Source organism: Leopardus geoffroyi, chromosome A3 (genome assembly GCF_018350155.1).
Source record: "Leopardus geoffroyi isolate Oge1 chromosome A3, O.geoffroyi_Oge1_pat1.0, whole genome shotgun sequence".
NCBI classification, from domain to species: domain Eukaryota; kingdom Metazoa; phylum Chordata; class Mammalia; order Carnivora; family Felidae; genus Leopardus; species Leopardus geoffroyi.
The window spans coordinates 847,938-874,725 of NC_059336.1; the positions used below are offsets into that span (position 1 = coordinate 847,938).

The following is a 26,788-nucleotide window of genomic DNA, read 5'->3' on the forward strand; positions in this document are numbered from 1 at the left end:
CAGGCTCTGCGGCTGGGCTCCAGGGGCGGGGTGAGGGACTTACTCACAAACTCCCTCTGCGCCAGCAGGGTGGTCCCTGAGCCAGTAAGCCGGAAGATCTGTGCGGTGTAGCCCTTGGAGGGGCTCAGGCCCCCCACCGTGGCCTTGGGGGCCTTCGTGGTCAGCATCACGTCCTGCTCCGCGTCCCCTGGGGTGGGGAGAGAACAGGGAGGGGGGAGGTCTTTGCTCCTCTCTGTGGGGTCTGACGGGAGGGACCGCACTCTGGGGAACGAACTGAAAGGGAATGCCTGTCCGTGGCTCCGTGGCCGCAACACGTCCGTGTCCTTGACGAGGACTTACCCTCTGTGATTTATGCACACGTTCTCCGGGCGCCCAGCACAGCGTCCTCGGGGACACCTTGAGGACGTGAACATGGGGGCACACGGAGAGAGGAAGACGGGGGAGTCGGGGCCCCCGCTCTGCCCTCAGCCCTGTGGTTGGACCAGATGGTGCCAGCCCGTAAACACCTCCGTGGGTCTGAGGCCGAGGCTGAGTTTCAAGCATGAAAAACAAGCAAAATCCCAAAGGGGACGCGGCTGTCTGCTCAGAGGAGACACTGAAGCGGGTGTCAGGGGGCGCCGGGCACCTGTCCCATCTCCCGTGCCAGGCCCGGGAAGGGGTAGGAAGGGCCAGCACCCCTGCAGGTGGAGAGAAGGCCGACTCTGCCCTGTTGTGTGGCCAGCCTGTACCGGGGGCGCGCGAAATCCGAGGAGTCGCGGAATCGCCGCTGTCGTAATTAGGAGCCGCTTTGTCAGGCATTCACTGTGTGTGTGTCACGTTCATCAAGCTGCGTGATTTTCACAAGCCCACTGCCCCCACTTTGTAGGAGGGAAAACCGAGGCCCCAAGGACCAAGCCACATAGTCACTCAATGGTGGAATTGGGATTTAACCCCGTCTGTCGGATGCCACGCCCACCTGCACAGATGTGTGATTAGCGAGCAGTCGATGGCGGGACTCACGTGTGCATGTGTGCACGTGCGTGCGGGCGCGGACACACACACACACACACACACCCCGCCCTGGCCCGGTGCTCACGCCACACAACAGGGCCTCGGGGATTCTGGACTCCTGGCTCCTTGGGATCAGCTCTGCTCGTGCTCACCCCCTCCCAAAGGCTGGCGTTTCTCTCCTCCAACCCCTCTCGGGTCCCACCGCCTGCCCCTCACCCCCACCCCACTGGCCATGCAGCTGGCTTCACGTAGCCAGGGCCTCACACTCGCTAGGTCCTAATCCCGCATCCCCACAAACTCTTACGGGCCTGTCATCGTTAAAAGAAGCCAAGCATTTTGCGAAGGTGGAGCACTGAACCGATCGCAGGCGAGCAGCTCTGACGTGTGAGCTCAGTAAGCGCTGACCGAGGCGGCCGTCGCTCTCGGCTTTACTGCAGGGCACCTGCCCACCTGTCCGCCCCGGCGCGTAGACCACGGGCGTCGGCGGACTTGGTAGACCGCACGACCCTCCGTCCGGAAGAGCTAGAAGAACCAGATGGAGGCTTTTTAAAGCAGCTGCTTGCCGAGAGCTGCTGAGGCCACGATCCAAAACCCAGAGCAGGGATGCAGCCGCTAGGGCGCCCCGACAGCAGGCCTGGCCGGGGCCGTGCTACGGGCTGCGTGCTGGCATCCCCCCAAAATCCACACGTTGACCTCCTGCCCCCTAAGGTGACCGTGTTAGGAGGTGAGGCCACGGCGAGGTCGAGTGGTTGTGAAGGTGGAGACCCTGTGATGCGGTCGGTGCCCCTCTGAAGAAGCCCCAGGAGTGGGCACAGAGACAGGACAGCTGTCTGTAAACCAGGAAGAGGGTCCTTACCAAGAACCCAACGGTGCCAACACCCTGACCTCAGATGTCCAGCCCCCCAAACTGTAGGGACTGAATGTTGTTTAGGCTGCCCAGTCTGGAGTGCTTTGTCAGAACAGCCTGAACTGGCAACGCAGGGAGTCTGGAAGAGAGGCCATGAGGACAAAGGTTATGGGGGCTTAAGAAGCAAGGATAGGAAGCCTGGGCTGGAAGTGAACTCTTGGCACATGCCCCCTCCCCGAGTTTTTGGGTTGAAACCATAAAGATCTACCCTTAAGAGCAAGGGTTAACGGGAATAGACCAGCCCTTGAAGGGACTGGAGCCCAGCTTCAAATACTTCCAACCTCTAAAATTTAACAAAGATTACCCCAAACTGCTAGTTCCCATTGCCTCTGTCAGAAACATAATTTTTTTCTTTTTTTTTTTTTTTAATTGTTTTAAATGTGTATTTATTTTGGAGACAGAGAGAGACAGAGCATGAATGGGGGAGGGTCAGAGAGAGAGGGAGACACAGAATCCAAGGCAGGCCCCAGGCTCTGAGCTGTCAGCACAGAGCCCGACGCGGGGCTTGAACTCACGGACCGTGAGATCATGACCTGAGCCGAAGTTGGACGCTGAACCGACTGAGCCACTCAGGCACCCCACAATTTTTTTTTCTGGAGGAAGACAATGTTACATAAGGTCATAAATTATTTCTGTAAGCTTTCACAACGGCTGGTACTCAATGCAACATAACCAGGTGTACAAGGAGCAAGAGGAAGTGATAGAAAGTTAAGAGAAACAACAGACAATAGGAAGAGGCCACTGATTTTTCTGGACAAGTTATGGGGCTTTTAAATAATTATGCAAACTAGTTTGAAGATTTAGGGATAAGCCTATGAGGTTAGGTGTCAAACTAGAAACAGTAAAAAAGAAATTCGAATGTAAAAACCAAATGGATATTTTCCAAATGGAAATTCTAGGATGGAAAAACAAAAACTTGAAGTGAGGAATTCTAAAAATGACTTAACAGCTTCTTATGCACAAACAAAGAGATGAATAGTGGAGTATAGGTCAGAATAAAAACACAACATTAAGAACGGAGAAATAAAAGAATTAAAAATATAGAAGAAAATAAGAGGCACAGATACAGGAGAGGGCCCACATGTGTGATGAGAGTCCCACAGAGAGAAAAGACAGCAAACAGGGCACAAGTGATATTTGCATAGACTTGGCTAAAGAATTCTCCAAATTTGTACGACAGTAAGACCCAGACCCAACAAGCCCCATGAATCTGCAGCGAGGTAAGAAGAGACCCACACCAAGAACATCAGATTAAGTGTGCTCAAAATTAAACAGAGGGAAAAATCAGAAGGCAGTCAGGAGGAAGGAAAGCGAGGAATTACATCTCACGGGGCAATAATCAGGCTGGTAGCTGAATTCTCGACAAAACACAATAAAAGCCAGAAGATGGTAAAAGGATTCTTCAAAGTGCCGAAAGAAAGTGCCCACTCCAAATTCTATACCCAGCAACACTATCTTTCAAGAACAAAGAATGAAGACATTTTCAGGCAAACAACAAAACAAAAGCCCAGAGAATTTGCATCTGGCAGAACTGTACTGCAGGAAACGCCAAGGAGTATTTTCAGGCAGGAAAAAAAAAAAAAAAATCCCAGATTGGAAGACTCTGGAAGGAATAAAGAAAAGGGGTGTACATGTGAGTTGGTCTAAATTAACGTCACATCAACTACAGTAATTAAAATGTACTCTGAGATTTAATATAGATACAGAATTAATGTGCATAGAAAGGGGATGAATGTGGCTGTGATGATCAGAGGCCTTGTGTCTACCGGGGGAAAGGCGGTGTAGCGGCCAAGCATAGGACTTGCTGACAAGTTAATGTCCATGCTGGTGGTCGTCTCCAGGGTGATCGCCACATGAATAAAGGAACCATAACTACCAAGATGATGGGGACACGGAATAATAATGAAAAGTGTTCAATAATCTCATACCTACTGATCATTCCTAACTTCACAAAAAAAGAGACACCAGACACTGTGTACCTCCATTTGTGGCACAGTAGAAACTGCACAGAATCACTTATAAGAATTTCTGTCAACAAAATATAACCAGATTGGAATTTGACCAACTTCTGGGACAGAAGTGCCAGTCTACAGGAGATACAGGGAGAGAGGAATGGTGTGCGTGGCACCATGGAGATGCCATCAGAAAAACACAGAATGTCGGGAAAGCGATCTTCTTTACTCAACAAATAAACGTCAAAGAAAAGGGGAGAGAGGAAACAGTTGTAGAGTAAAGACTACTTGAGACATAGGAACCACATAAAATGCATGGATTCTGTTGGGGTAGCAATTCAAAGAAGTCAAGTATAATAAGTATTTATCAGACAAACTGGAAGATGAGAACACAAGAAAATATTTAATGGCAGCTCTGAAACATTTTTACTTTTTAGGCATGCTACTACTGGAGTTATTTCGGAGTCCTTCCTTTTAGACAAAACTACTAAAATATTCACAGAGGGGATTATAATGACTACATGACGTCCTGGATTTGCTTTAAGATAACGCAATATATAGAAGGAGTTGGAGAGAGATCACGAAATATTGGCCACATATTGATAACGGTTGAGAGTAAGTCATGGGAATGTGAAGTTCATTATACCACACTCTCTTTTAGGTGTTTAATTTCTTCCATAAAAATTCAGTTTCAGAGAGGACAAGGAGAGAAAAAGATCGTAACAAGTATAACAAAAGGTAAATCGGAAAATGTTAGATTTAAACCCAAATACATCAGTAACTTCATTAAATGTAAATGGGAAAAAAAAATCTCAGTTAAAAGGCAAAGATTGTCACACAGGACAAAACCAACACCAATTATGTGCTCCTTGGAAGGCGCATCTATGGTGACAGGTGACAGAAGGCTGAGTAGACGATGTAGCGCAGGCAGCGCCCAGCAGAGCCAGTGGCTCTGGTGCAGAGGGACACCTGATGGAGGCAATGGGCAGCACGCCACAGCAAGATGGACTCTTTGCCAGACTCACACGCACCCATTCACACGCACCTGAACACAGCCTAACATACAAAGTCCACTGAGGCAAGCAGAGGAAGACGTTTCTACAAGCCAAGCAGGGGTTAAAGTGCTTCTCTCAGTGACTAATAGGCTAAGTAGACCAAAAGCATTAACAAAAATAGAAAAGATTTGGGGCGCCTGGGTGGCTCAGTCGGTTGAGCGTCCGACTTCGGCTCGGGTCACGATCTCACAGCTCGTGAGTTCAAGCCCTGCGTCGGGCTCTGTGCTGACAGCTCAGAGCCTGGACCCTGCTTCGGATTCTGTGTCTCCCTCTCTCTCTGTCCCTCCCCCGAGCACACTCTTTCCCTCTTTCTCTTTCTCTCTCTCCCTCTCTTTCAAAAAATAAACATTAAAAAAAGTTTAGGGGCGCCTCAGTGGTTCGTTCGGTTGAGTGTCCAACTTTGGCTCAGGTCATGATTTCACAATTTATAGGTTCGAGCCCCACGTCGGGCTCTGTGCTGACAGCTTGGAGCCTGGAGCCTGCTTCCGATTCTGTGTCTCCCTCTCTCTCCACCCAACCCCTGCTTGTGCTCTCTGTCTTTCAAAAATGAATAAACATAAAAAAAATAGCAAAGATTTGAAAAACAGGATGAGCAGCCTTGGCTTAATTAAAATATTAGAAAACTACCCCCAAGTCAGAAAGGGGTCGTTCTTGGGAGCAGAGACAGATTGGAGCTGGGGGAGGGGCCTGAGTGGGCTGGGGGAGCCCCTTCCCCCTCCGGGGCGTGCCACTTCCTGCAATTACACACTCAGGGTTGGTGTCAAATCTCAGTTTTTGAAGTTTTTAAGACCAGCGGCCAACATCACGCTGGGGGTGCTCTGTGGCTGTACCTTCGCAGGGCTCTTGGCCCCCCTCCTGCAAAATGTCCGTTAGGTGGGTGTGCAGAATTCTGGAGGGGAAGCTTGAGGACACACTCGTTTCTTCGAGAGACACTGGTTGACCCCTTCTGGGTGTGCCGGATGTGGGGACACAGCGGCGGGACCTTTAAAGGCTCTTCTCCCGCCATGTTCCCCGTGCCAGTGGGGCAGACGCACACGGGTGTGGGACGACGGGCAGGGCACTGGCACCCCTCCCAGGGGCACCTTACCTGCCATGGGCTTCACCTGCACCAGGTAGCCAAGGCTGCTCCCCTCCGACTCCGACCACTTCATCTGCAGCCGGTCCTCAGGAAGCACCGCCAGCCTCAGGCGGCCGCTCTCTGGGGAGACAGCACCAGGTGGTCAGGGCTGACCCGAGGACAGCACCAGAGAGTTTGTGCCCCCTACAGCCCCCACCCCAGGTGCCTTGGCCCCACTGGGGACAACTTGAGAACCCGAGGCCCCGTCTGGGGCTGAGAGGGACCACTTGCTAGAGCCAAGGAGGGAGGCCTGGCCAGCTCTGCCGAATGGGGCCCAGGCCAGCATCCAGGATTGGCGGGAACAGCCTGGTTGGCATCCCCAGCGTGGAGCCCATGTGGTGGCTGCTGCCCTGGGGCCCCGAGCTGCCTGATTCCCCCATCCCCACCCCCCCAGAGTCCACATAGCCTTGGAGTGGAGCTGCGGCCGTCCTGGGAGGAGGAGGGTGGTGGAGGACAGGTCCTGGGACACAGACTGGCCTCCCGGGGAAGCTTCCGGGAGCTCTGTGGCAGGGATGGCTATTTTTGGAAAATAGGGACAGAGATGGGCCTCTTCTGGATGCCCCTACTGAGAGATGGGGTGTGGGGAGCAGGGCAGGGGTCGGGGGGGTCCCAAGGCAGGCACAATGACCAGTGGTTCAGAGTAGGAAACAGCTGGGCTGGGCCCCCGGATGGGCCAGGCTGCTCCCTGGGAGCACCAGGGAACGTCTGATGGGGCAGCTATAAAAAGCCATTTGTGAGCAGGGACCCCCCCACCCCCCAGCTCCTGATCATGAAAAGGCTTCTGTGTCTTGCTGGGCCGCTGACACCCTGGGGGAGGCATCCCAGCTGCCTTTGGGGTCTGCATGTCAGGGGCCGTGGTGGGGCACAGGGCAGACAGCGGGGGGCCTGTCCCCTCAGCAGGGCCATCCCCAGGGAAGACAGACCAGACATGTGGGCCCCCACCCACCCTGCCCTCCTAGGGGCCGGGAGACCATCCATCATACTGAATGAGTCCTGACCTCAAGGTCTGTGGGCTCACAAGTGACTTGGCTCCACCTTGGGGTGGTCCTGTCAGAGCCACGGGGACCCGGGACACGACCCAGCGGCAGTTGCCAATGTGCAACACCAGAACTAAGGAGACGTGCCACAAAAGAGTGGTTGGCGGACTCCACACCAGGTGTGTGGCCACGCGTGTGCCCTGCTGCCGTGACCGTGTCAACAGAGACCACGAGTCAGACGCAAGGGGACTTGGGCAGTAATCCGGGCAGTGACGTGTGGCCTCCTGCCCTCACTCGACTCGGGGGAGCCCTCTCGGCGCGGGGCACAGCCAGGGCGCTGGCGGCCAGACACTGGCCCTCCCAGAATCCGTCCAAACCAGCACCCCGCGCGGGGAATACGGCAAGGAAGTCCGTCCGGCTCCGCAGCCGTGTCCCTTTTGGGGTCACGTCACTCCCCCAAAACACGTCACTCCCACAGGGAAACACTGTAAATGCCCAAGAGGAAGCGATCGGACTGAAAAGGCCCCTGGCTAGACGCGGTGCAGCGGCCGCAGACGCTGGCCACGCGGGTGCCAAGGACAGAGGCAGGGCGGCCCTGCCTTCTCCCAGTGCCTGCAATTGCCAGAAGCGGGCGGCAGAGAGCAGAGAACGGGGCTCTCCTCCGGGGGGACAGCAGGAAAAGGGGGCTCCGCTTTCTACTCTAGATTTGTGCCGTCTGGAAACTTTCTGCCGAGGAGGTGTCCTGAATAACGCAAAACAAAACACAACTGTAGGAACTGGATGCAAAACGTGTAAATGCGATAAAAACAAACGAGAAAACAACAGCATCCCCGGGCTGGGCCGGAAGACGGCAAGGCCAAAGGCCCAGCAAAAGGCGGAGGGCAACGCTTTGGGCAGAGGAGCACAGGCGGCCCCCAGCGTCCCGTCTTTCCTCAAGAGCACGACTTCGGCTTGGGACGACGGCTCCCGGGGAGGGTCAGGAGCAGGAGGCCTGTGCCCTGGGCGGGGGTGGCCTGGGCTGGGGTCGGGCGCTGACCGGGGCCACCTTCCCAGGAAGCACCCCCGCCACGTCCTTACCTCGTCTCTGGCCGAGTCCCATGGCAACACCCAGCCACAGCCAGAGGCAGACCCCGAGGTGGGGGCACACAAGGGCACTCGTGGCGCACCGCCTGTGGGAGACGAGGTCGCGGACCGTCTTCCGTCCGTCCAATCACTCCTGACCACCCCAAGTGCAGTGATCTGGGGAGTCCTACACCCCACAACCGCCCACACCCTGCCCACAGCAGACCGGTGTCCTGCATGACCTTTGTGGAGAGGTCAGCCGCCCTTCCCCCGCCCGCCCCCAGATGCATCTGGCCGTCACAGCCTCTGCTCCTACCTTCCACCTCCAGGACACCCTCACAGGCGGGCCTGGGCCCCGACTGCTGGCCCGGTCCCTCTCTCGTTATTAGAACAGACTGCTCCCAGGGCCAAGGGGTCTGGGGAGGGAGCTGAGGCCAGGTGGGGGCAGCCTATGGCGTCAGGGCGGGGACTGGGGCCCCAGACTAAGCACAGCCAGCCCCCGGGATCGCGTAGGGCCCCTCGGCCAGCCCCAGGACCAGCTTCTCAGCAGGAAGTGCAGGTCCTTGGAGGTGGGGAGGGGCCGCCGTCCCACCCGCGGCTGCACACAGCCTGGGGACTGCCTCTGCTGACAGTGCAGAGGGGACACACAGCACAGAACCTCAGGACCCCCCGCCAGTCCAGCCACACCCAGGGGAGGTGGGGGCCAGGACCGTCTCATGGAACTGCCCAGCTTATGGGCGTGCTCGGGGCCGCGGAGGGCCAGAGGGCAACGCACGGGCTCTCTGGACGCTCCAGGTCCCGGGACCTGCCTGATCCACATCCTGAAGCCAGACCCCTCTGCCTCCCCAGAAACCTGACCGGACCCAGTGGGACTCCTTCCAGGAGCACAGAGGTCACGGCTGTGAACAGGAACCCTCTGGACAGTCTGCCCTCCCTGCCCCAGGACTTGTTGAAAAGGCAAGACCGTCCTCACATCACAGACCCAGCAGACCGCCGGTGGCCCTCCTCATCCCCCCAGCCCCCAGGACCACAGGTGAGTCACCAACCTCCTCCGGGGTGCGGGTGGCATCGCTCGGTCGGTCCCTGGGCACTCGCATCCACTCCGGTCCCGCTGCAGCCACGAGGGGCCGGGGCTTATGAAGGCCCCTTTCCTCAGACGTCACTGCCTCGGCCCCGCCCCCACCCCCCTACCCCGCCTCCTCCTCTCCCCAGGCTCTCCGCCCTTCCCATCTACAGCCCAAGATGGGGGTACAGAGTCCCAGTGCGTAGGACCCCATCACCGCAGGGCAGGGGTCTCTTGGGGGTGGGGGAGGGTGCACCAGCCAAATGCCTTTATCCCTCATTCCACAGGGTCTGCTCCAAAGAGGGGCTCACGGGGGAGGCACCTCAGGGACACGGCCACCACGTGTGGTCTGAGCACCAGGCTAGGGGTGACGGGCGTAGGTACCTCCGGCAGGCTAGCAGGGTGGGGACATATCAGCCTCCGCTTCCTCCCTGCTCCTCCTCAACGGGCCCCAGCGCCCAGGCCCACGCTCACACTGGCCCCTTCCCAGAAACCTCTGTTGCCCCACTGGCCTCGCAACAGCCCTCCCCGGTCTGCAAGGGCCAGCCCGGTGTGGCCCCGCCCATGTGGACAGCCCCAGGCCCAATGCTTGGGCAGGGACGCTGACCAGACTGGACCCCGCCCCAGCCCCACCTGACTCGGAATCGCCCCACCAAGGAGCCGATGGGTGAGCAGAGCTGACTATCAGCAGTTGGTCGCCAGGGGCTGGCGGCCGCTCTGGGTCCAGCTTCCCAAGACAGAAGCACTTTGGCAGGTGGGCACAGCCTGGGGCTCTTGGGCGGGGAGGCCAGAATCTGAGACCTGGTACTCACTGCAAGCTGGGAGCATTTGGGGGGGCGAAAGTCAGGGGCTGGGTGCTGCTTGGCGGGGGGGGTCCGTACCCAAGACCCATGGGGGCTTATCCCCTCCCCGGACTCCTGGCCACAGGGAAGACCCCGCAGGACCAGCCAGCGCCCCTGCCTCACGCCTGCCGGTCTACCAGCCCCAAACCCGGGAACACTGCGGGGGGTGGGGGCCCACGGTCCAGGCCTGGGCCAGGAAACCGGGGCGGCTCTGTCCCAGGTGGCCGAGTGCCCCTCCCCGGTCCTGGCTGCGCGGTGGGCCCAGCTGCGCAGCCAGTGCTCCTGCGGCCGGGACGGGCCTCAGACCCTGGGCCACACGAGCTCTCGGACATAGCCAGGGAGCACCTGTACCCAAGGACCTGAGCCGGACAGCGGGACGCTGTGGTGCGGAAGGACGCAGCACCCGGGAGCTGGCCCTGCCCGGTCCTGGGACCCACACCCCAGCCAAGCCCCGCATGCCTCAGTGGGGCCCGGCAGCTACGGACAGCCGTGCCCCGGGCCTACCGCATCTGTCCGTGGCTCACAGGTGCTCAGGACACATGTCCGCACTCACACGCACCCACCGAGGCGCCACCCTGCACGCGCACAAGCCGGTCGGCTCCTCGGTGCCCTTGGCTGGACCCTGTCCGCCCCTCACCCAGTGCCTGCCCATCACCTGTGATGCCCCTGAACCCCTCGAACCAGTTAGCAGCGTCGGGGCCGCCCAGGACCCCAAGAGGACGGGACAGTACAGTACCGGGTGCTGGCCCCTGGCTGAGCAGGGCCCCATCGCCCTTCCAGAAACAGCACAGCAGCCTGCCCGCGGGCTGGCACGTTGCCCCCATCATGGGCCCTCACTCCGGCGTGCACAGGTCCTCCCCCAGTCCTGGCCTCAGGGGAAACTGGCCCTCGGCACAGAGAAGCCTCCTGCGTGGCCCCCGACATCCATCCTCGGGGCTGCGGGGGCCGGGCCGCCCCTGACCACACCCGTTGGCTCAGACACAGCAGACCCGCCAGAGGGCAGGGCCCCCACCGCCCAGTCATCCCCACCCAGATGGCCCCCGGGAAGGCCCTGGCTCTGGGTGTGAGGGGTCAGGGCCCGCCGGGCAGCTGAACTGGGCCACAGCAGAGGTAGACTTGTGTGAGGGTTTGGCCGGCAGGGCGCACAGAATGCCACGGTCGTGGGGAAGGCCGGAGGGAAGGGAGCTGAGGGGGTTGGCCTTCGCGTGCACCCGCCCATCCGTCCTGGCGTCCGGAGAGGGATCTGGGGCCGAGATGGCGGAGCCAACCGGGAGGCCTCGACTGGCGGTGGTCCTACCAGTCCCTGGTCAGTCTGGTGTCCCGCAGCCGGGGTCTGGGTGGGACCCCTCACAGGCAGCCAGGGGGGCAGAGGGCGGCTTCGCAGCCTCTGGCCCCGTCTCTCACCAGGCTGGCCCGAGGGGGAGACGGCTGGCCACCAGCACAGGTGGGGAAGGCCCACGGGGATTCAGCCAAGAACTGACCCAGGACTGCCCCACGCCCCCTGGGCCCCACCCAGACCTGCCTTCCCGCTTGGCACCCACTGTCTTCTGCTCCGGACAGGATGGCCCAGGGGAGACCACCCAGGAAGAAAGCTCCGGTTCTGGAAACTCCACTCAGCATCCCCCGGCTGTGCCTCCCTCTGGCCCCACTTCCCCTGTCAGGGGACTTCAGACCATTTCTGCCCAGAGCCAGGCAAGCTGCCACGGGGCCCCGGGTCCCAGGCAGACACCCACTGGAGACCTCTCTGCCCCCCCGGGAGGTGTCCCACCTGCACCTCCAAGAGCCCCAGGCCCCGCCCAGCCCGTCCCCCCATCTGCAAGCACACGCTGAAAGTGGCCTTTGGGGCACTCACCCAGGCCACTCTGTTCCCATGTGCCAGTGACCCCTGCACAGGAGAGCACCAGACCGCCGCCCAAGCCCTCAGCCAACACAGCCTGTGGCCGCGGGCACCCCACCCGGGCTCCACCTGGCACAGCACCAAGGGCATCGGTCTGCCGCCCTAAGGGTCTTGGACCACCGCATCCCAGCACCCCAGGAGGGGTCTGGGAGAACACCCCCTTGGCCAGAACACGTCTGAAGATACAGCACAGACCTGACCACTGCACTCAGCATGACAAAGAAACTCACTCTCAGCGTGGCCTCCCAGAGGAGAATTTACCGAAGAGTAACGGCCTGAGCGTCAGCCACCGAAGCCCCCGGGGCCGACAGCAGAGCCCCGGTTCCCACCCTGACGGAGGAGGAGGTTCCAGTGCAGAAATCAAACCCATGTCCCACAGGGCACCGACCCCGGAGGATGCCCGTAGGGGTGACAGCTGGCCCCGAGCACTCTCCTGAGCACCGGCACCCTGTGACGCTCGTTCCCAGGACGGCAGACCGACCACGGGGCCTCTCATCACCCTGAGGTTCTGACCTCTGATCCGGGTACAGAGGCCGCCGGCTCAGTGACCGACACCCCCAAACGGCAGCCAAACACCGCAGGTACTCCACACTGGGTGTCCCTGTCCCCCGACAGCGGTCTCCTACAGGGAGAGCCGTGGGCTGGGAGGCCGTGCCACGCCGGCCCATCACACGCCCCAGACCTGACACGGGCGGTCACAGCCTGGCTGCCGCCAAGCGTCCACGCCGGGCCGGCCTGTCCCGCGACATGAACGGCTAGCAGCGTCCAGAGCACAGAGGGGCCACATCCCGCACGAGTCACGCCAGGACTGAGGCACACGCGGCACCGGGTCAGAGGCTGGCTGACAGCCACGTAAGGGTCAGGAGGCGGGTGCGGGAGAGCAGGCACCACATCCGAGAGTCGCGTGTAGGCGCGTCACACTGACAGGAGAACAACCCGTTAGTACTAGGCCGTGACCGCGGAGGTGGGACGGCCACGTGGTGGCTGACAGCCACGTGGGCTCTGGGTGGACAAGGAGACCCAAACGACGCTGCAGGCCAGGCCGCGGGTGCAGGACGCGCTGGCAGGGACGGGGCGCCGGCGGCCCAGCCCGACGGGAACTCCCTCCTCGCCGCAGACGGCCGGGGCGGCTTCCGAACGCGGAAACGAACCCGGGACAGCGCCACGTGCTGCTCGTCTGTGAGCCCCGGGAAGGGGAGGCCCCGGGGAGCCCACCCCCCCTGCCACACACCCCCACACCTGGCTGGGGGCCAGCCCGGCTCAGACAGGAACGTGCTGGCGTCCCTCCCCTGCTTTCACGTCCCTGTTGCTCAGCCGTCCGGGCCATCCCGGGGTGCTGCCCTCAGTCCAAGCGCAGACAGGAGGCCTGGGCGTTGGGGACGAGGCCAGAGGCCCTGGGGTGTGCGTGGCCGCGCACGGAGGCCTGAAGAGGTGACACAGGAGAGAGGGACAGGCGGTGACCAAGGGCCAGGAGGGCAAGGTGGGCGGTCAGCAGCGCCAGCCCCGGTGTCCCTTCTGGATTTCCACACGGAGGACCCGGGGCAGGGTCCTCAGAAGCCCCGACCAGAAGAGGCCTGGGCTGAGGCGCTGGAGAGAGAGCACACGTTCCGCGTCACGACACTGCACGGGCTGCGGTGCGGTCACTCGGGAGGGTTTATTAGCGAGGGCGTTACGGGAACGATGGCGCAGCCTGCCTCCCGCGGGGGCGGGACCCCGCCCTCCTCGTTGCCAGGCCACCACAGGAGGGCCAGTGCCCACGTGAGCGGGCAGCCCCGCCCGCAGGCTCCCACCCGAGGTGCCGTCTTCGCGCCACAGCTGGTTTCTCGGGTCAGACGGGAGGAGACGTGGGGACCAAGTGCAGACACGGTGGCCGTCCCAGCTGCTGGGGGCCGGTGCGCGGCGGGGCCTACCAGTCCTGGTTGTCCCAGCCCTCGTCCACCGGAGCCGCCGGCGGCACCGCCTTCTTGGGGGCCTTGGCTCTGCCCTCCCCGCTGCCCCCCCAGGCCTCCCCGAGGTCGCTGTTGTCGCTGTTCCTGTTGTTGGATGCGGAGCCCGAGCCCCACACGTCCCAGCTGTCCGAGCTCCGCTTCTCGGCCGAGGCGTCCGCGCACGTCCAGCTGTCGCTGCTTGGGGACCTGTGGCCCCTGGCGGGGTCGGCGCTCCCGAAGGTCTCCCAGAAGCTCTGGTCGACGGTGTTCTGGGGGTTGTCCCCACCGCCGCTCCGGTAGCTCTGGCCCTCCGGGGGTCTTGGGGGGAGAGAGGGAGACTGAGGACCAGCCAGAGCCACCTGGCTCTCCCTCGGCGTGCTCCCCAGCGTCCTCCCCAAGATGGGGCTCAGGGCCCGGAGCCGACGTCCACACCAGAGCTCAGGGCGGCTCTGCCTTGGAGCTGAGGGCAGCTCTGGAAGGACTTGGGCGGGCCCCCCGCAGCCAGAGCCCAGCTCCTAGCTCCGCCAGGCCTATCCCACAAGAAGCATGTCCCGGTGATTGAGGGAACAAGGCCTCTCGTGCCCCCAACAGGCCCCCTTACCCCAAGTGCTCAGGCCCCACATGGTCCAGAGGGTGCCCCCAATGGGCCCCCTGGCGCAGTCACGCTACCCAAACCTCGGGACAGAACGTCAGGAAGACACGTGGTGCGAGTTCTCCCTGCCCAGCCGGCCCCGAGGGGACAGCATCCACCCACCGGACCCGAGACCGCACGCGAGGGCCCAGCGTCCGTCTCCAGACTGAACCCCTGCGCCCATCCCTCAGGGGCCCGGGTACAGCCACACTGAGCGCGGGGGCCAGAGCAAGAGGTCGGGCTGCCAGCCGGCTCTGGGGGCCGCTGCAACCCCTGCACCCCTGGGGGTGACGTGCCCCCAGAGACCTTGCGGGAAGAAACCGAGGGAAAGGGGGCCCCTGCCTTCAGGACAGAGGGACGGGGGCAGCAGCATACCTGTCCGAGGGGTCCTCCGCTCTCCCAGAGAAAAAGGTGGTGACGTCCCGCCAGCCCCTACTGCCGGCCCCCTGGACCTAGAAGGGACAGAGGCGGCAGCTGAGCGGGGTCCTCACGCACAGCACACATGGCCTTTCACTCAAAGCCCCCGAGAGGCTCAGAAACGCAAGCAGCGTGGCAGGGGCTTAGGGCCCCGCTGTCCCACACTCCCCCCCCCCCCCCCGCCACCGGGGCAGCCGGTGGCCAGGGACGCCCACGGGCACAGAGAGGCCCAGGGCTCAGCAGCTCCAGGAGACGCCGAGCAGGCGAAGGCCCCTGCACGCCCTCGCGGAGCGTCAAGGTCGGCACTCACCAAGGAAAGGGCAGCGGCAGCAAAACAAGGGCAGAAGAAAAAGAAGCGACAGGTTAGCGGACGGACGGAAGCCGCGTCAAGCTGTCTCCACATTCCTGTGGCGCCGGCACCGCAGGGCCTCTCTGACCCTCCTCCTGCGTCAGCGGGTGCTCAGCCCCTTCCTGCGCTCGGCCCCGGGTGCCCCGGAATGTGGAGACTGGCTTCCAGCGGCGCCCAGGGGGCCCGCCCTACCTTGGACGCCAACTGAGAGACCCCACTGGACACATCCTCAAAAATCTTTCCCTCCTTCACCTGCGTGGGTTAAAACAGCACCTTTAGCGGAGGGCAGAAGCCACACGGTCGCCCGTTTCTGACAAAGGACCGACGCAAACTGAAGAGCCCTGTGGCAGCAGCCGCGTGCGACCCTATCTCCCCCCTGGGCTGCCCCCTCCCCAGACGTGAAGGCGCCGGGGCCACCGACTCCAGCCCAGGCTGGTTTAATGCTAATGCGGCGTCCTCCCTGGCAGAGGACTATGTCACCGACAACCTCCTGAGGACAGACAGACAATGCCCGAGGTCCCCAGCCTGCGAGAGCTTCCCGCGCTCGGTCAGCTGGGTCCCCACAGGAGAGCGGGACTCACCCCCCCGCCCCCCCCGCCGAGCAGGAGCTGATGGACAGAGCCCCCTACACCAGCTGCTCCCCTGGATGAGGGCCCACCGGGGGCCAAGGACCACGTTACCTTCTCCTGGGCGGGTTTGAGGACGTTCTCGTTCAGACTGTGGCCCAGCTCCGAAGCCTGTGCAAACAGGGGCAAGTCAGGGGAGCTCCCCAGGCAGCGCGTCCCCCAGGGCATGGGTTGGCATGGTGGCCACGAGCTTGGCCGACAGAGGGAAGGCGGGAGACGGTGAGCGGCCCGGCAGCACACAGATGCCTCCCGCGCTCCTGGCGCTGCGCTAGGAGCGGCCCCCGGGCACGCTGGCTGTGGGGCAGCCAGAGACCACCGTCCCAAGCCTCCTCGCTCCAGACAGAGAGGCTCAGAGAGGCAGCAAGTAGTCGGGAGTCCGCCCCAGCCGGTGGCCACCTCCAAGTGTTCCCAGCAGAGCCCCCGCGATCCCGGCCCACGAAGACCACTGCCATGCCGGCTACAGGTCCCACGCTACCCCCTCGACGGGAACGCAGGCAGGCGCACCCACGGTCACCAGAGCAAAGGGGAAGGAGCCGGAGGACGAGCCAAGGCGGGTGATTGGTGGGGATGGGGGTGGGGGGGGGGGGGGACGACGGGGCAGCCAAGAGCACGTCAAGCAGCAGCAGCCTCGGTGGACCGGGTAGCCACGTGGGCGCCCGACGCTTGCCACCGGGATTCGCTCCTTCCAGTGATTTGGCTCAAGGTGATCAAGCCGGGAAATGAAAACCCTGCCAAGCAGCTCCTGGTGCCCCGGTAAAAGTAACGTCCCCGGTTCCCGACTCCAGAGCACCACGAGCGGGCCAGACGGGCCCAGTGGGCTGGCGAGGAGCGCTGAGGGTGCGCACACGTAAGCGAGGACACACGACAGGCCACAATCCAGAACAGCTCAGGGCAAAGCAAGTGATGAGCGCAGAGACGGGGATAGGCATGCACGAGAACAGGCTGGGGCCTTACCGGCTCTGGCTGCTGCTTGGAGCCCCAAAACTTTACCGAGACAGCAAGGGAGCGGGTTGGGGGGCAGAGAGTGGGGTGGGGGGATAAAAGAGAGAGAGAGAGAGAGAGAGAGAGAGAGACAGAGAGAGAGAAAGAGACAGCGCGAGCGCTAGGAGCATTTGACATAGACCAGGACGCACGTCCAAACATGTTAATAGCCTCACGTTCTCATGGCATCACCCCAGCAGGTGTCCCCAAAAGTGGCTTTGAGTACACACTTCTTGCCATCAGACCGCACTGCTTTGCACTCCCAACGTGCAACTCCCGGGACCGCAAGAGCGAGCGAGCCCGGAGCCCGGGAGGGGGGCCGGGTGAGAAATCACCCTCGGGCAGGCTCTGCTGCAGAAGCAACCATCCTTCCGCCTGGGACCGCCTCCAGGGCTGCTGCCTCCTGCACAGTCCTGACTCCCCAACAGCAGACACAGGCGGCTCCGCCCCAGTACCCCCTGGGGACTGCTGGGGCTACCAAGATCTGAAGGAAAAGGCCAAGGCCCAAGGCCCCCAACCACCGCCCACAAAGAGAACGCACTCACCGGGGAAGGATGAGTGCTATTTCCATAGACCCAGACCCACCATCCCAAAGAAGGGCCGGGCTCAGCCTGCGTGCGGCTGCCTACCCCCCTCCCCACAACGCATAGCCTCAGCAGTACCCAGCTTCCCTCCGCCAACCGCACAGGGGCCCTCCAGCTGTGCAGGGCCCGGGCTGCGATGGAGGGGTGATTATAGCCCTGCAGGCCCCAGGCAGATGCGGCCTCTTACCCATCTGCACACGGACGTGGGAGCCTGGGCCAAGTGCGGGAGCACAGGCCTGTCCACACCTGAGCCACAGACACGTCCCCTCCCCCAAGCACACGGCCCGAGGAGGGCACACCAGGCAGAGTCCAAACACCAACAGGACATCAGACTAGGAATTTTAACAGCACAGAACACAGAAGCTTCCTTTGTTACCTTCTGACTTGCTTGAGATCCGAATTTCGTTGCCTGAAAAGAAAATCGACGTGGCTTTGGGATCTCCTGTCCCAACGCCGGGCCCCAGGCTGCACCTCCGCAGGGCTGAGACAAAGCTCTGGCCTAAGTCTGTCTGCTGACAGCCACCCACCCCACAGTAGCTCCTGGAGCACGAGGCCAGCTCCCTGTCGGAGGAAGGCCATCGGGAGGGACCCCACACGGCACATGGGCCTGGAGCAGCAGGCCCACCAGGAGGCGGTGGCCACCCCAGCCCTGTCACCTAAGGGCTTTCCCATGGCCCAGACCATACCACCTACTCGGCACCCAGGGCAGTCACACAGCTCGCCCCAGCACGGCACCCCCGCCACTAAGGAAGATTCCAGCTGAAAGACACCTGCACCTCTGTGCTGCACCTTCCAAATCCAAGGCCACAGAGACAACCAGCAGAGGCTGAAGCACCGGGGCCACAGGGCCTGGGCCCCTCAACGCTGAGCCCCTCCCAGGCTGGGCAGGGCAGGATGCTGGGCACAGTGGCCCACGGGGGCCACCGAGAAGTGTCCACAGCGACTTCACTCCAGCCCAGAGCCTGCCCAGGGCTCTCCCTTCTCGGGGTTACCTTCCTCAGCACGGCCACACTGGCCGGGCAACCTGCTGGACCCCACCCACAGCCTCCTCTCCAGGCTGACATCCCCAGACAGGTTTCTGGCCTGTTCTTTTCCAAGCACAGGCCTACTCTCCACTTGTCCTGACAAGATCCCTAACCCCGTCGCTATGGCAAGGGTGAGAGAAAGGTCGGCTTGCACAAACGCTGCTCTGTGCCCAGCAGCAGAACCTCGAAGGCCAGCAGGACCACTCAGCCTACAGGGGTCACGATGTGCCCCACCTCAAGATGGCACGCATCTCTTAGGGCCGCTGGCCCTCTGCAAACAGTGCCGCCCTGACACGGAGGTGGATGGCCGCTACAGAGCAGAGAACGATGTGGCCCTGAGGTCTGCCGCGGCCTCAGGGGCCCCGGGCCAATGGCGCACAGCCTGGGCCTGGGAATGCTCTCCAACCGTCAGTTGGAGCCCCTTCAAGACCCTTCTGCACCCCCAGACCCCAGAGCAGCCCAGCCCACCTGGGTCCTACGGGCAGAGCACTGGGGCGGGCTACTCACACCCTCCTTGGCAGCCGAGGCAAACTTGCTCGCTCCGGTGGTGAAACTGCTCCAGCCCTGAAAAGAGAGGCCGCGGTGAGGCTGCGGGGGTGCCTCCCAGGCAGGCTCCAACTGCCACGCCGCCCACCTCTCGGCGGAGGGGCTGCCCGCGTCCGCACCCAGCTCCGCAGGAAGGCCGCCCCCACGGGGCCCTGTCCACAGCTGCAGCCCGGCCTCCCACGAAGAACGGGTTCCCGCCGCGGGCACGCCTGGACACCACGCACCCGACCGGTGGCCACGGCAGCCGGGACAGCGCCCGCGACTCTGCGGCGCTCCCCCAGCCCTGACCGTCCGGACCTCACGTCGAGCACGTGGCCATGCTTTCGTCTGCTCTCCGCCCCCCACCTCCCCTCAAGGGGCAGGGGCCTGGCACCCAGTCCGTAGAGATGCCTGTTCTCTTTGCCCAAGTTCGAGGCTTCCCCCTGAGCCTCCAAATCCAATCGAGACCGTTTAAAAACATAAATGGCTCACTTAAACCTCAGCTTCCCAACAGAGCCTCCTCCCCGCAAACAACGAGACAACTGCGTTCAGCTTCTTGTGTGAGATCTAAAACGCGGCAGGAGGGGACATGGAAACACGCACGGGCCCCGTACGGGCGGGGGTCTGTTTTTTCGCAGAGAAACTCTCAGGCAGCAGGTTGTCAGCTGGAGGCGTGCCTTTCCGCCCTGGAGCAGTGACCTCGGCTGCCCAGCGCCCTGGCAGGCCTTCCCCAAGCCGCCAAGGGCAGCGGGCACCCTTCCGAGGGTGCCAGAGCCCACACGGCTCAGCTGCCCGCTGTGCCCGGAGCTCTGCCAGGACAGAGGGGGACCAGGCAGGTGCCACACAGAAAGTCGTGCTCTGAAGAACCCCTCCCCCGTTCACTGGAAACAAGGATGTCGTAGTCACAGCGAAGAAAGCTTTCTGCGCGTGGGGACCTGAATGCACCAGGCGAATGAACCTGGCTGTAAAGAAAACAGGCCTCCTGCAGAGGGCGGTCCCTGGGGCAAGACGCGGTCCTCACCGAGCACAGGGACGACACGGCACTGCTGAGGAAGTCGTCTTCCCTCCTGGGGGGGGGCACTGTGTTCCCAAACCCGACGTAGCGGTTCTCCTGGGCCCTGACAGGGAGACACAGGCGCAGCCCCACTGCTCCTGACGGCCTCGGGACAAGAGGCCCCCAGACCCCAGACAGAGGTGGGGGACCCCCCCCCGAGTACGTGTATCCACAGCGGTTGGGGGGGCGGGGAAGGCATGGGGTAGGCTACCCCCTGCTCACTGAAAAAGACCCTCCTGCTGCATTCAGTCGGGGCCCCCGGCCGGACCCACAGCCCGCAGGCGGTTACGGCAAAAAGCGTTGAAGTTATCTGACAGCTCCGGCGACAAAAACTCGTTTACGCGTCAGGTTGCGTCCTTTTTTCCTTCTAAATGTTGGGCTTTCTCTCCACTCAAAACTGCGCTTCAAACCTGGGCTGGCCCAGGGACAGCAGTTCAGCACCCGCGACTGCATGCAGACCCTGCACACAGCAATGGGCCCCAGCCCACGGCCGGGGGACAGTCCCGCCCGGAGGGACCCCACCCAGAGCCATCCAGCCGCCAAACCCCTTGCTGCCCGCGGCCTCACCCCTGGTAGGAGCCGAGATCGCCATTCAGCCAGTCTTCAAACGCCTTGTCTGAGGAGCCGGTGGAGCTCTGTGGGTGGCCAGAGGCCCTGAAATGGGAGAGTCAAAGTTCAATGAGGCCGAGGGAGGTCGGGCAGGTGCCTGAGGGAACCAGGTGGGTCTCTGGGAGGTGCTCTCTCTCCACCAGGTCACCCTGGGCTCCTCCAAGAATGGAGCACCTGAGGCCAGCTGGCCTCCAGCTCTGTCCCAAAGGCAGCTCAGGCTCGGTGGCCGAGGCTGGCGACAAGCAAGCAGATACACTGTAGCCCCAGCTGGGGCCGCAAAGGGACCCCGAGAGCAGTTCCATCCTGCCCGTGCCGGCAGGGAAGCAGCCCAGAGGCTGGAGAGACTGAGGCTGAAGCAAGCACCCCAGCAGTGGCAGTGGGGGGGTGGCCTGGGCACCCCCGGTGCAAACAGGGAGCCTTCTCTAGACCGGCCACCCCAGAACAATGCCTCGGCCGTGTAGGAGGACACGGGATGTGCCGTGGGGACCAGCCTGACCACAGCATAGCTGCACTCGGGGCGGCAGGCCACCCTCCGAGAGGACAAAGGCCGCTTCCCAGAGATGCACACGTGTCACGGGCGTCTGGAAGAGCCTGCACTGAACGGGCCCTTGGGAGGTGGGGAGGTACCAGCTTCTACCTCAGGCACAACTGTCCGCTTGCGTTTCTACCGAAAGCCTGTGTTGCTTCGGCAACCTAGAACGTTCTCTTTCCCACTGACTTTTGGGCGTGTCTCACAACATGAGCCGTCACCGCAACAGTAAGGGGATCCTGAGCTAAGATCAGGGCCGAGATCGGGGCTGGGCCGAGAACAGCACGGAGCCAGATAAGAGAAGCAGCTACCGGTGGGCAGTGGTCGCCAGCGCCTTGGGCTGGGGTGGGGTCCAGTTCTGGGCAGGCGAGGACTCCAGAGACCATTCTCTGCCTTCAGCTAGGGCGGCCACCTGCCAAGGGGGCACAGGAATCAGAGAGCCTGCGACTGCCAGGAGGGACCGGCGACATCACCCGCTCCGGCATACCCTGCTCCCAGCCCCTCCCAGGCTCAGCGGCCACGGGCTGGGGCCACCCTGACACACGTCAACAGCAAGACCGACTGGGTCTCACGCTGGCTGCAGTGAACAGCGGTGCGGGTGAGTTCCCAGGCAGCGGCTCCAACCCCGAGTGACATGGTTCCTCCGGCAGGCGTGGCCGTCCTGGGATAGGTTTGGCCACCACACAGCGATGTGGGAACGCGATGCTCCCCCAGAGGGTGTGGGGAAGGCCCGTCCTCACCCCCGCCAACTACACACCACCCGCCCCCAAGGGGGACGAGGCGGCCCGCATGTCCTGTCCGCAGGCGTATCAGGGTCCACAGAAGAATGCCAACGCCCAGACAACAGCCAGCAGGCAGGCCCCTGGCACGGCTGGTCAGCCTGTCCCCACCTTGTCTCTGAAGAGGGCTGCGGCCTTGCTGTTGTACTTCTCCTGCAGGGACCAGCACGGGTCATAGTCCTCCTGAGACTCCAGGAACTCTCGGAACTTCGCGTTCCCCCCAGCTCTCATCTTCTCGAGCTCCGCGTCCTTCCATTTGTCCATGGTAACAGAGCGCACAAAGCTAGAAGCCGGGCACCGATCTAGTTAGCAGCACTGGGTACCCAGGAGCCGGCCCCCACGCCCGCCCCAACCAGGGCGTGGACATGACACTTGAGCTCCCCCGGGGCGGAAGCCTGGCTGCGATGCCCCAGAGGGCACGCAGAGCCAGCAAGGTGGCAAGTGTTGCTCCATCATCCCACACCCAGCAGTGGGCCCTCGACCGCGGCCGAGGATCCCCGTGGAGCCGGGGGTGCGGGGGGAGCAGGGCACTGACCTGAGGTGCACCCCAAGCCCGCGGTGCTTCCCCGAGCATTCCAGGCAGATCCAGATGCCATAGGTCACGCTCACCCACTGGGGGTTGAATGCTCCACACTCAAAACACACCTGCAGAGAAACCACATGCGACTCACCCAGGCATGCAGGGCAGAGCCCAGGGACCCCAAAGGCCCCACAGGTGCCCCCAAGAGGGAGCGGGGGAGAGGCTGACTCAAGACCAGCAGCCACAGGGCGAGCTTTGAGGCTACAGGTCGCTTCCGAGAGGTTTGCTGAAGCTCAAAGCACCGAAGCAAAGCAGACGCTTACGTTGTTTTCATCTTGGGCTCTGACTTCTTTAAGAACTTTCCTGGTTCGTGGGCTGGCCATGGTGCTGAAAGGAGAGAAGAAACTTTAAACACTTACAAACAGGTTACCTTACGAGAAGACCAATTAGGGCAAAGACACCATAACACACAGCTTCAAAGAAACCCCGCTGAGCTGCCTGGAAGCTCTGGGCAACACCCCTAACCTACTACAGGCAGCGTCGGGGAACCGCTCACACAAGGAAACCGTCCCCCACGCTCTAAGAGAAACCTACAGCAGTCTGCCTGTTCCCAGGCCAAAAGCAATGTGACTATGGAGAACAACGTAATTAGTGGCCTCCGCTTTGCTTAAGCATCACGCACCACTGAGACTCTGCAATCTATACAACATCCCGTCTTGAGAAAGTCCGTATCGAGGGGTGGTCTTTATAAAATGTACACAGACTGGACGCTAAATCTGACCGCCCGCCCGAAGGCCAACGCACCAGATGTGAGCCAATAATCACGGAAGACGGGGAGCCCCAGGTTCTCTGCGCACCACACCTTCTGCTCCCCAGCCTGCAGCGTGGGGCAGAAGTGGGAGCCCTAACTGATGTGTGGAGAGGCTGACCTGTGGGAGGGTCTACGGGTAGGTCCTCTGTAGGGCCCTTGTGATGGAGGTGACCGGTGGCATGACCACGGCAGGACAGACCTGCCACCCTGCCTCACGGGGATGCTGTCGGGAACAACAGCCACATAACTCGGGCTGAAGAGCGGAACCAACTCCGTACAGATCTCCTAGCTTTGGCAAAGTTCAAGGTCAACCCCTGGCCTGCTGAATTCATGACCAAGACCACTGACATAATAAGATTCGAGCCAGGAGCCAGCACAGCCCTGGACATAAAGCAACACCGTGGTTCTGCACACACCACGACCACTCGGCCGTGGGCCCCAGGCCACCTCTCCGTCGCCTGGACAGACTCTCTACTGACGGTGCGGCTGCTGCCTTCTATCGACGTGCAGCCTACACAACCCAGGAGGAGCTTCTCTGCCCTGTATCTCACCTTTAACCTTAGTACACAGAACTAAGTCACAGACGGGAACGCCGACTCTCCACACAACTGACCTTTCTAAATCTGGAAGGCCACAACTTTGATGTTCCCGCTCTGAGGCTCGTTGAAGCAAGCAAGAAATGAACAGTTGTTTCTGGTTTTCGATAATTGCCGGAAACAAAACCCAGAGTTCACCCAAGCCTCCTCTGTGCTCTGCGGCTTTCTGTGCCGCGTGTGACAGTCTACCGAAAGCATCAGATCTTGAGGGCAAACACCTGAATCCATAATCTGGGCCAGACTCATTCAAATGGGATACTGCTGTCACACTGAGCGCCTAGGCCACAGCACGGCATAGATAGGTAAGGGCACAGACAGGTAAGGAAGGGCACAGACACATAAGCGCACACTCTTGGAGAGACATCCTGCCGGGTCTGAGTCACAAAGCCCTCTCCGCACATTCGTCTTGTGGCGGCCACTGGGGAAGCCCATGCAAGCTGGTGTGTGGGGCTGACATGCGTCCCTGCCCGATCAAGTCTCCATACTCAGCCCTGTGCTCTTTCCTGAGGACTGTAGCTTCCCTCAGGGGTTTACATTCTGGTCAACAGGGCACAGGCAAACAAAAGCCAGAACGGGGCTCAGCTTGCTCTGAATTGGAAACTGTGTAAAATAAAATTGGGCAGAGCAAATGTTTGCAGAACTAGCAGAAAGGTAACATGTGGAAGCTAAAAGACTTGATTTGGACTTAAAAAGAACTCCCCTTGGTGACCCCTTTGGAGGTGAGCATCCTTTAACCCTCTGAGATGCTAACTCTGATGCATGAAAACACCTCCTTACTTTCAAAACCATAAATAAAATTTATCCTGAGAAACAACCCAAAAAATCCTTAATGCTTGAAACCCAGATGGTAAAATGCAGCTTTCTGCAGGTGGACATAACTTCAGGAAACGATGAACCAAACGAGGACACCTTTTCTTGGTTCATCAGGTAAGCCACTTGCTAACTGCTGAAAGCTGAGTCCTTAAGTTGGGACTTTCTCCATGTCTACCATTAAGAGTAGCTGAGGACGCTGCTCGGTGTCCAAGGCGCTTACACAGGTGACCAGGAGAAACAGCGCCCGAAGCACCCCTGTGGAAGCACAGACCATCTCCGAACCCCGGCCGGTAACGTCAGAGCTCATCACCCCCTGGGCGGTCGTCACCCTGCTGCACAGCGGTAACCGGAGCGTGGCAGGAGTGCTAGGCCCGCACTTAAGGGGCACGATTACTCCTCAACACTGGCGACGAGGCCGATCACCGGGGCAGACAGGACGCATCCGCTTTACCTCCATCCACGCGAACCGAAAAGGAACGGGTTGCTTCTGCCTCCCCGCGGGGGTCGTCCACGGCCAAGGGGCGGGAGCACAGGTGGCGAAGGGAGACCGGCCGGCCCCCCTCCCCCGACCCTCACCCCCCCCCTCCCACGCTGGCCGGAACCCGTACTTGCCAGGGTGGAAGGCGCCCAGACTCCAGCCCCGGCCCGACTGGACGCTCGTCCCGGCCAGCGCCCGAGGGAGGAAAGGGGCGAGCCGCGCCGGGGACCGCGGCTGCGGGAGGATTCCAGCCCCCGAGGTGGGGGCGGCGGGCCGGGGGCGCACGGGAGCGCCCGCCGAGGCGGACCGGGGAGCGGGCGCCGGGGGCCTCGGGTCACGCGCTTACCAGGCGGGGTCCGGGCTCGGTCCTGTGCGCCGGGGTCGGCCGGGGTCCGCCGGGGTCGGCCGGGCTCGGGCGCGCCGCTAGCTGCTCCGGGGACGCTCGCCGGCCGCCCACCCCACAGCCACCAGCTTCCGACTACGTTGCGCCTCTCAAGGCATCACGGGAAGCCGGGGGGCGGGCCGGGGGGCCGGACTTCCGCCTCCGCCGGCCGGGCCGGAGCGAGGCCCCGCCCCTGTCGCCATGGGGACGCGGCGCGGCCGGAGTGCGGCCTGAGTGCGGCTGCTGAGCGTCCCGCGGGGCCCGGCCGCCCTCCCTCCCGCACGGCGGGCACGGAAAACGCGTTCCCGCCTGCTCTCGCCGGGATGATTCCGGGACAGCTTCCTCGCCGGGGGCTGACTGGGAAGACGCGGCGGGGGAGGGGGCAGCCGGCGGGCTCCCCGGGGCGGGCGGTTGCGGAGTCCGCGCGTGTGCGTGCGGTGGACGGCATGGCGCGCCTCGAGGACGCTGAGCCCCGGACTCCGCCCTCTGTCGGCGGGGCCCACCCGGAAGCCACGGAGCCCGAGCCATTTGGGGTGGTCCGGCGCGCACGCGGGTGGGAGCGCGCACGGAGCGGTGTGAATGCAGCGCCCCGAATACGTGCCGATGCGCCTGCAGCAAAGAGAACCCTGAAAAGTGTTGATGTCCGGGGAGCGGGAATTGCAAGCGATTTTTTGTTTGGTTTGTACTTGGTGCTTTCTGCGCATACGCCACATCCCTGTAACTTTTGGAATGACCACGTATAAACGTTTTTATTGAGGTATGATGTGCAGTCAGTAACGGGTACCGTTGAACCACTTGACCAGTGCCTACCCCAATGTAACCTCCCCCGCGATCGGCTAAATCAGCTAGGGAACATTCCCATCCAGGCAACCACTGTTTGCGTTTCATCCTCGCACCTTAGTTTCACCTGTTCCAGAAATCTGTATAAATACAGTCATGCAGTGTGTACTGTTTCAAATGGCTTCTTTCCGTTAACATGATGTTTTCAAAATCCCACGGAGTCGTGCGTATCTGTCTCAGGGATTTCATAAAAGTGGAGTCATGCAGTACACGAAAGCAGCTTCTTTCACGCGGTATGATGTTTTCAGATTCATCCATGCTGTAGCTGTGTCAGCACTTCGTGCCTTTTCATAACTTAAGAATATTCCACTGAATGCAATACCAGGGCGCCTGGGTGGCTCAGTCAGTTCAGTGTCGTACTCTTAATTTTGGCTCAGGTCATGATCTCACAGTTCGTGAGATTGAGCCCCTCCACATTGGTCTCTGTTCGGGGCGTGAGCCTGCTGAAG

At 61.6% G+C, this 26,788-nt stretch overlaps 2 protein-coding genes across 19 annotated transcripts in view; both read right to left on the reverse strand.

Annotated features, from left to right (window-relative positions):
• COL20A1 (collagen type XX alpha 1 chain) overlaps positions 1-7,948 on the reverse strand; it is a 31,992-nt gene extending 24,044 nt beyond the window's left edge. For all 10 annotated transcript variants that reach the window (XM_045443981.1, XM_045443982.1, XM_045443974.1 and 7 more), the window contains exons 1-2: positions 5,992-7,948; positions 44-187 (exon numbers count right to left, since the gene is read on the reverse strand). In XM_045443981.1, coding sequence (XP_045299937.1) covers positions 44-187; positions 5,992-6,055 — 208 coding nt within the window. In that variant the 5' untranslated portion in view covers positions 6,056-7,948. The remainder of the gene's footprint in view (positions 1-43; positions 188-5,991) is intronic.
• Positions 7,949-13,492: 5,544 nt separating this feature from the next.
• Positions 13,493-25,632, reverse strand: ARFGAP1 (ADP ribosylation factor GTPase activating protein 1). 9 transcript variants are annotated; one of them, XM_045443987.1, is made up of 15 exons: positions 25,464-25,632; positions 23,844-23,937; positions 22,743-22,806; positions 22,435-22,544; positions 22,011-22,182; positions 21,432-21,532; positions 20,550-20,636; positions 19,950-20,046; positions 18,911-18,967; positions 17,755-17,787; positions 16,768-16,797; positions 15,868-15,924; positions 15,380-15,439; positions 14,797-14,867; positions 13,493-14,108 (listed from the first exon to the last, which is right to left on the reverse strand). In XM_045443987.1, exons 3-15 carry the CDS (start codon positions 22,800-22,802, stop codon positions 13,769-13,771), a joined length of 1,275 nt encoding a protein of 424 aa, XP_045299943.1. In that variant the 5' UTR covers positions 22,803-22,806; positions 23,844-23,937; positions 25,464-25,632; the 3' UTR covers positions 13,493-13,768. The 9 variants fall into 9 exon arrangements, with proteins under 9 accessions (XP_045299943.1, XP_045299940.1, XP_045299941.1 ...); XM_045443984.1 differs by having other exon boundaries at positions 14,797-14,873; positions 25,464-25,630; XM_045443985.1 differs by lacking the exon at positions 23,844-23,937 and having other exon boundaries at positions 14,797-14,873; positions 25,464-25,631.
• Positions 25,633-26,788: the final 1,156 nt, after the last annotated feature.

Coding starts and splice junctions, on each gene's coding strand:
- ARFGAP1 (XM_045443985.1), bottom strand. CDS start 22,802: ATGGCCAGCCCACGAACCAGGAAAGTTCTTAAAGAAGTCAGAGCCCAA. Junction 18,968..19,949: donor CCGTGTCGTCCCTGTGCTCG/GTGAGGACCGCG, acceptor CTCTCTTTTCAG/GGCTGGAGCAGTTTCACCAC. Junction 15,925..16,767: donor CCAAGCAGCAGCCAGAGCCG/GTAAGGCCCCAG, acceptor CTGTTTGCACAG/GCTTCGGAGCTGGGCCACAG.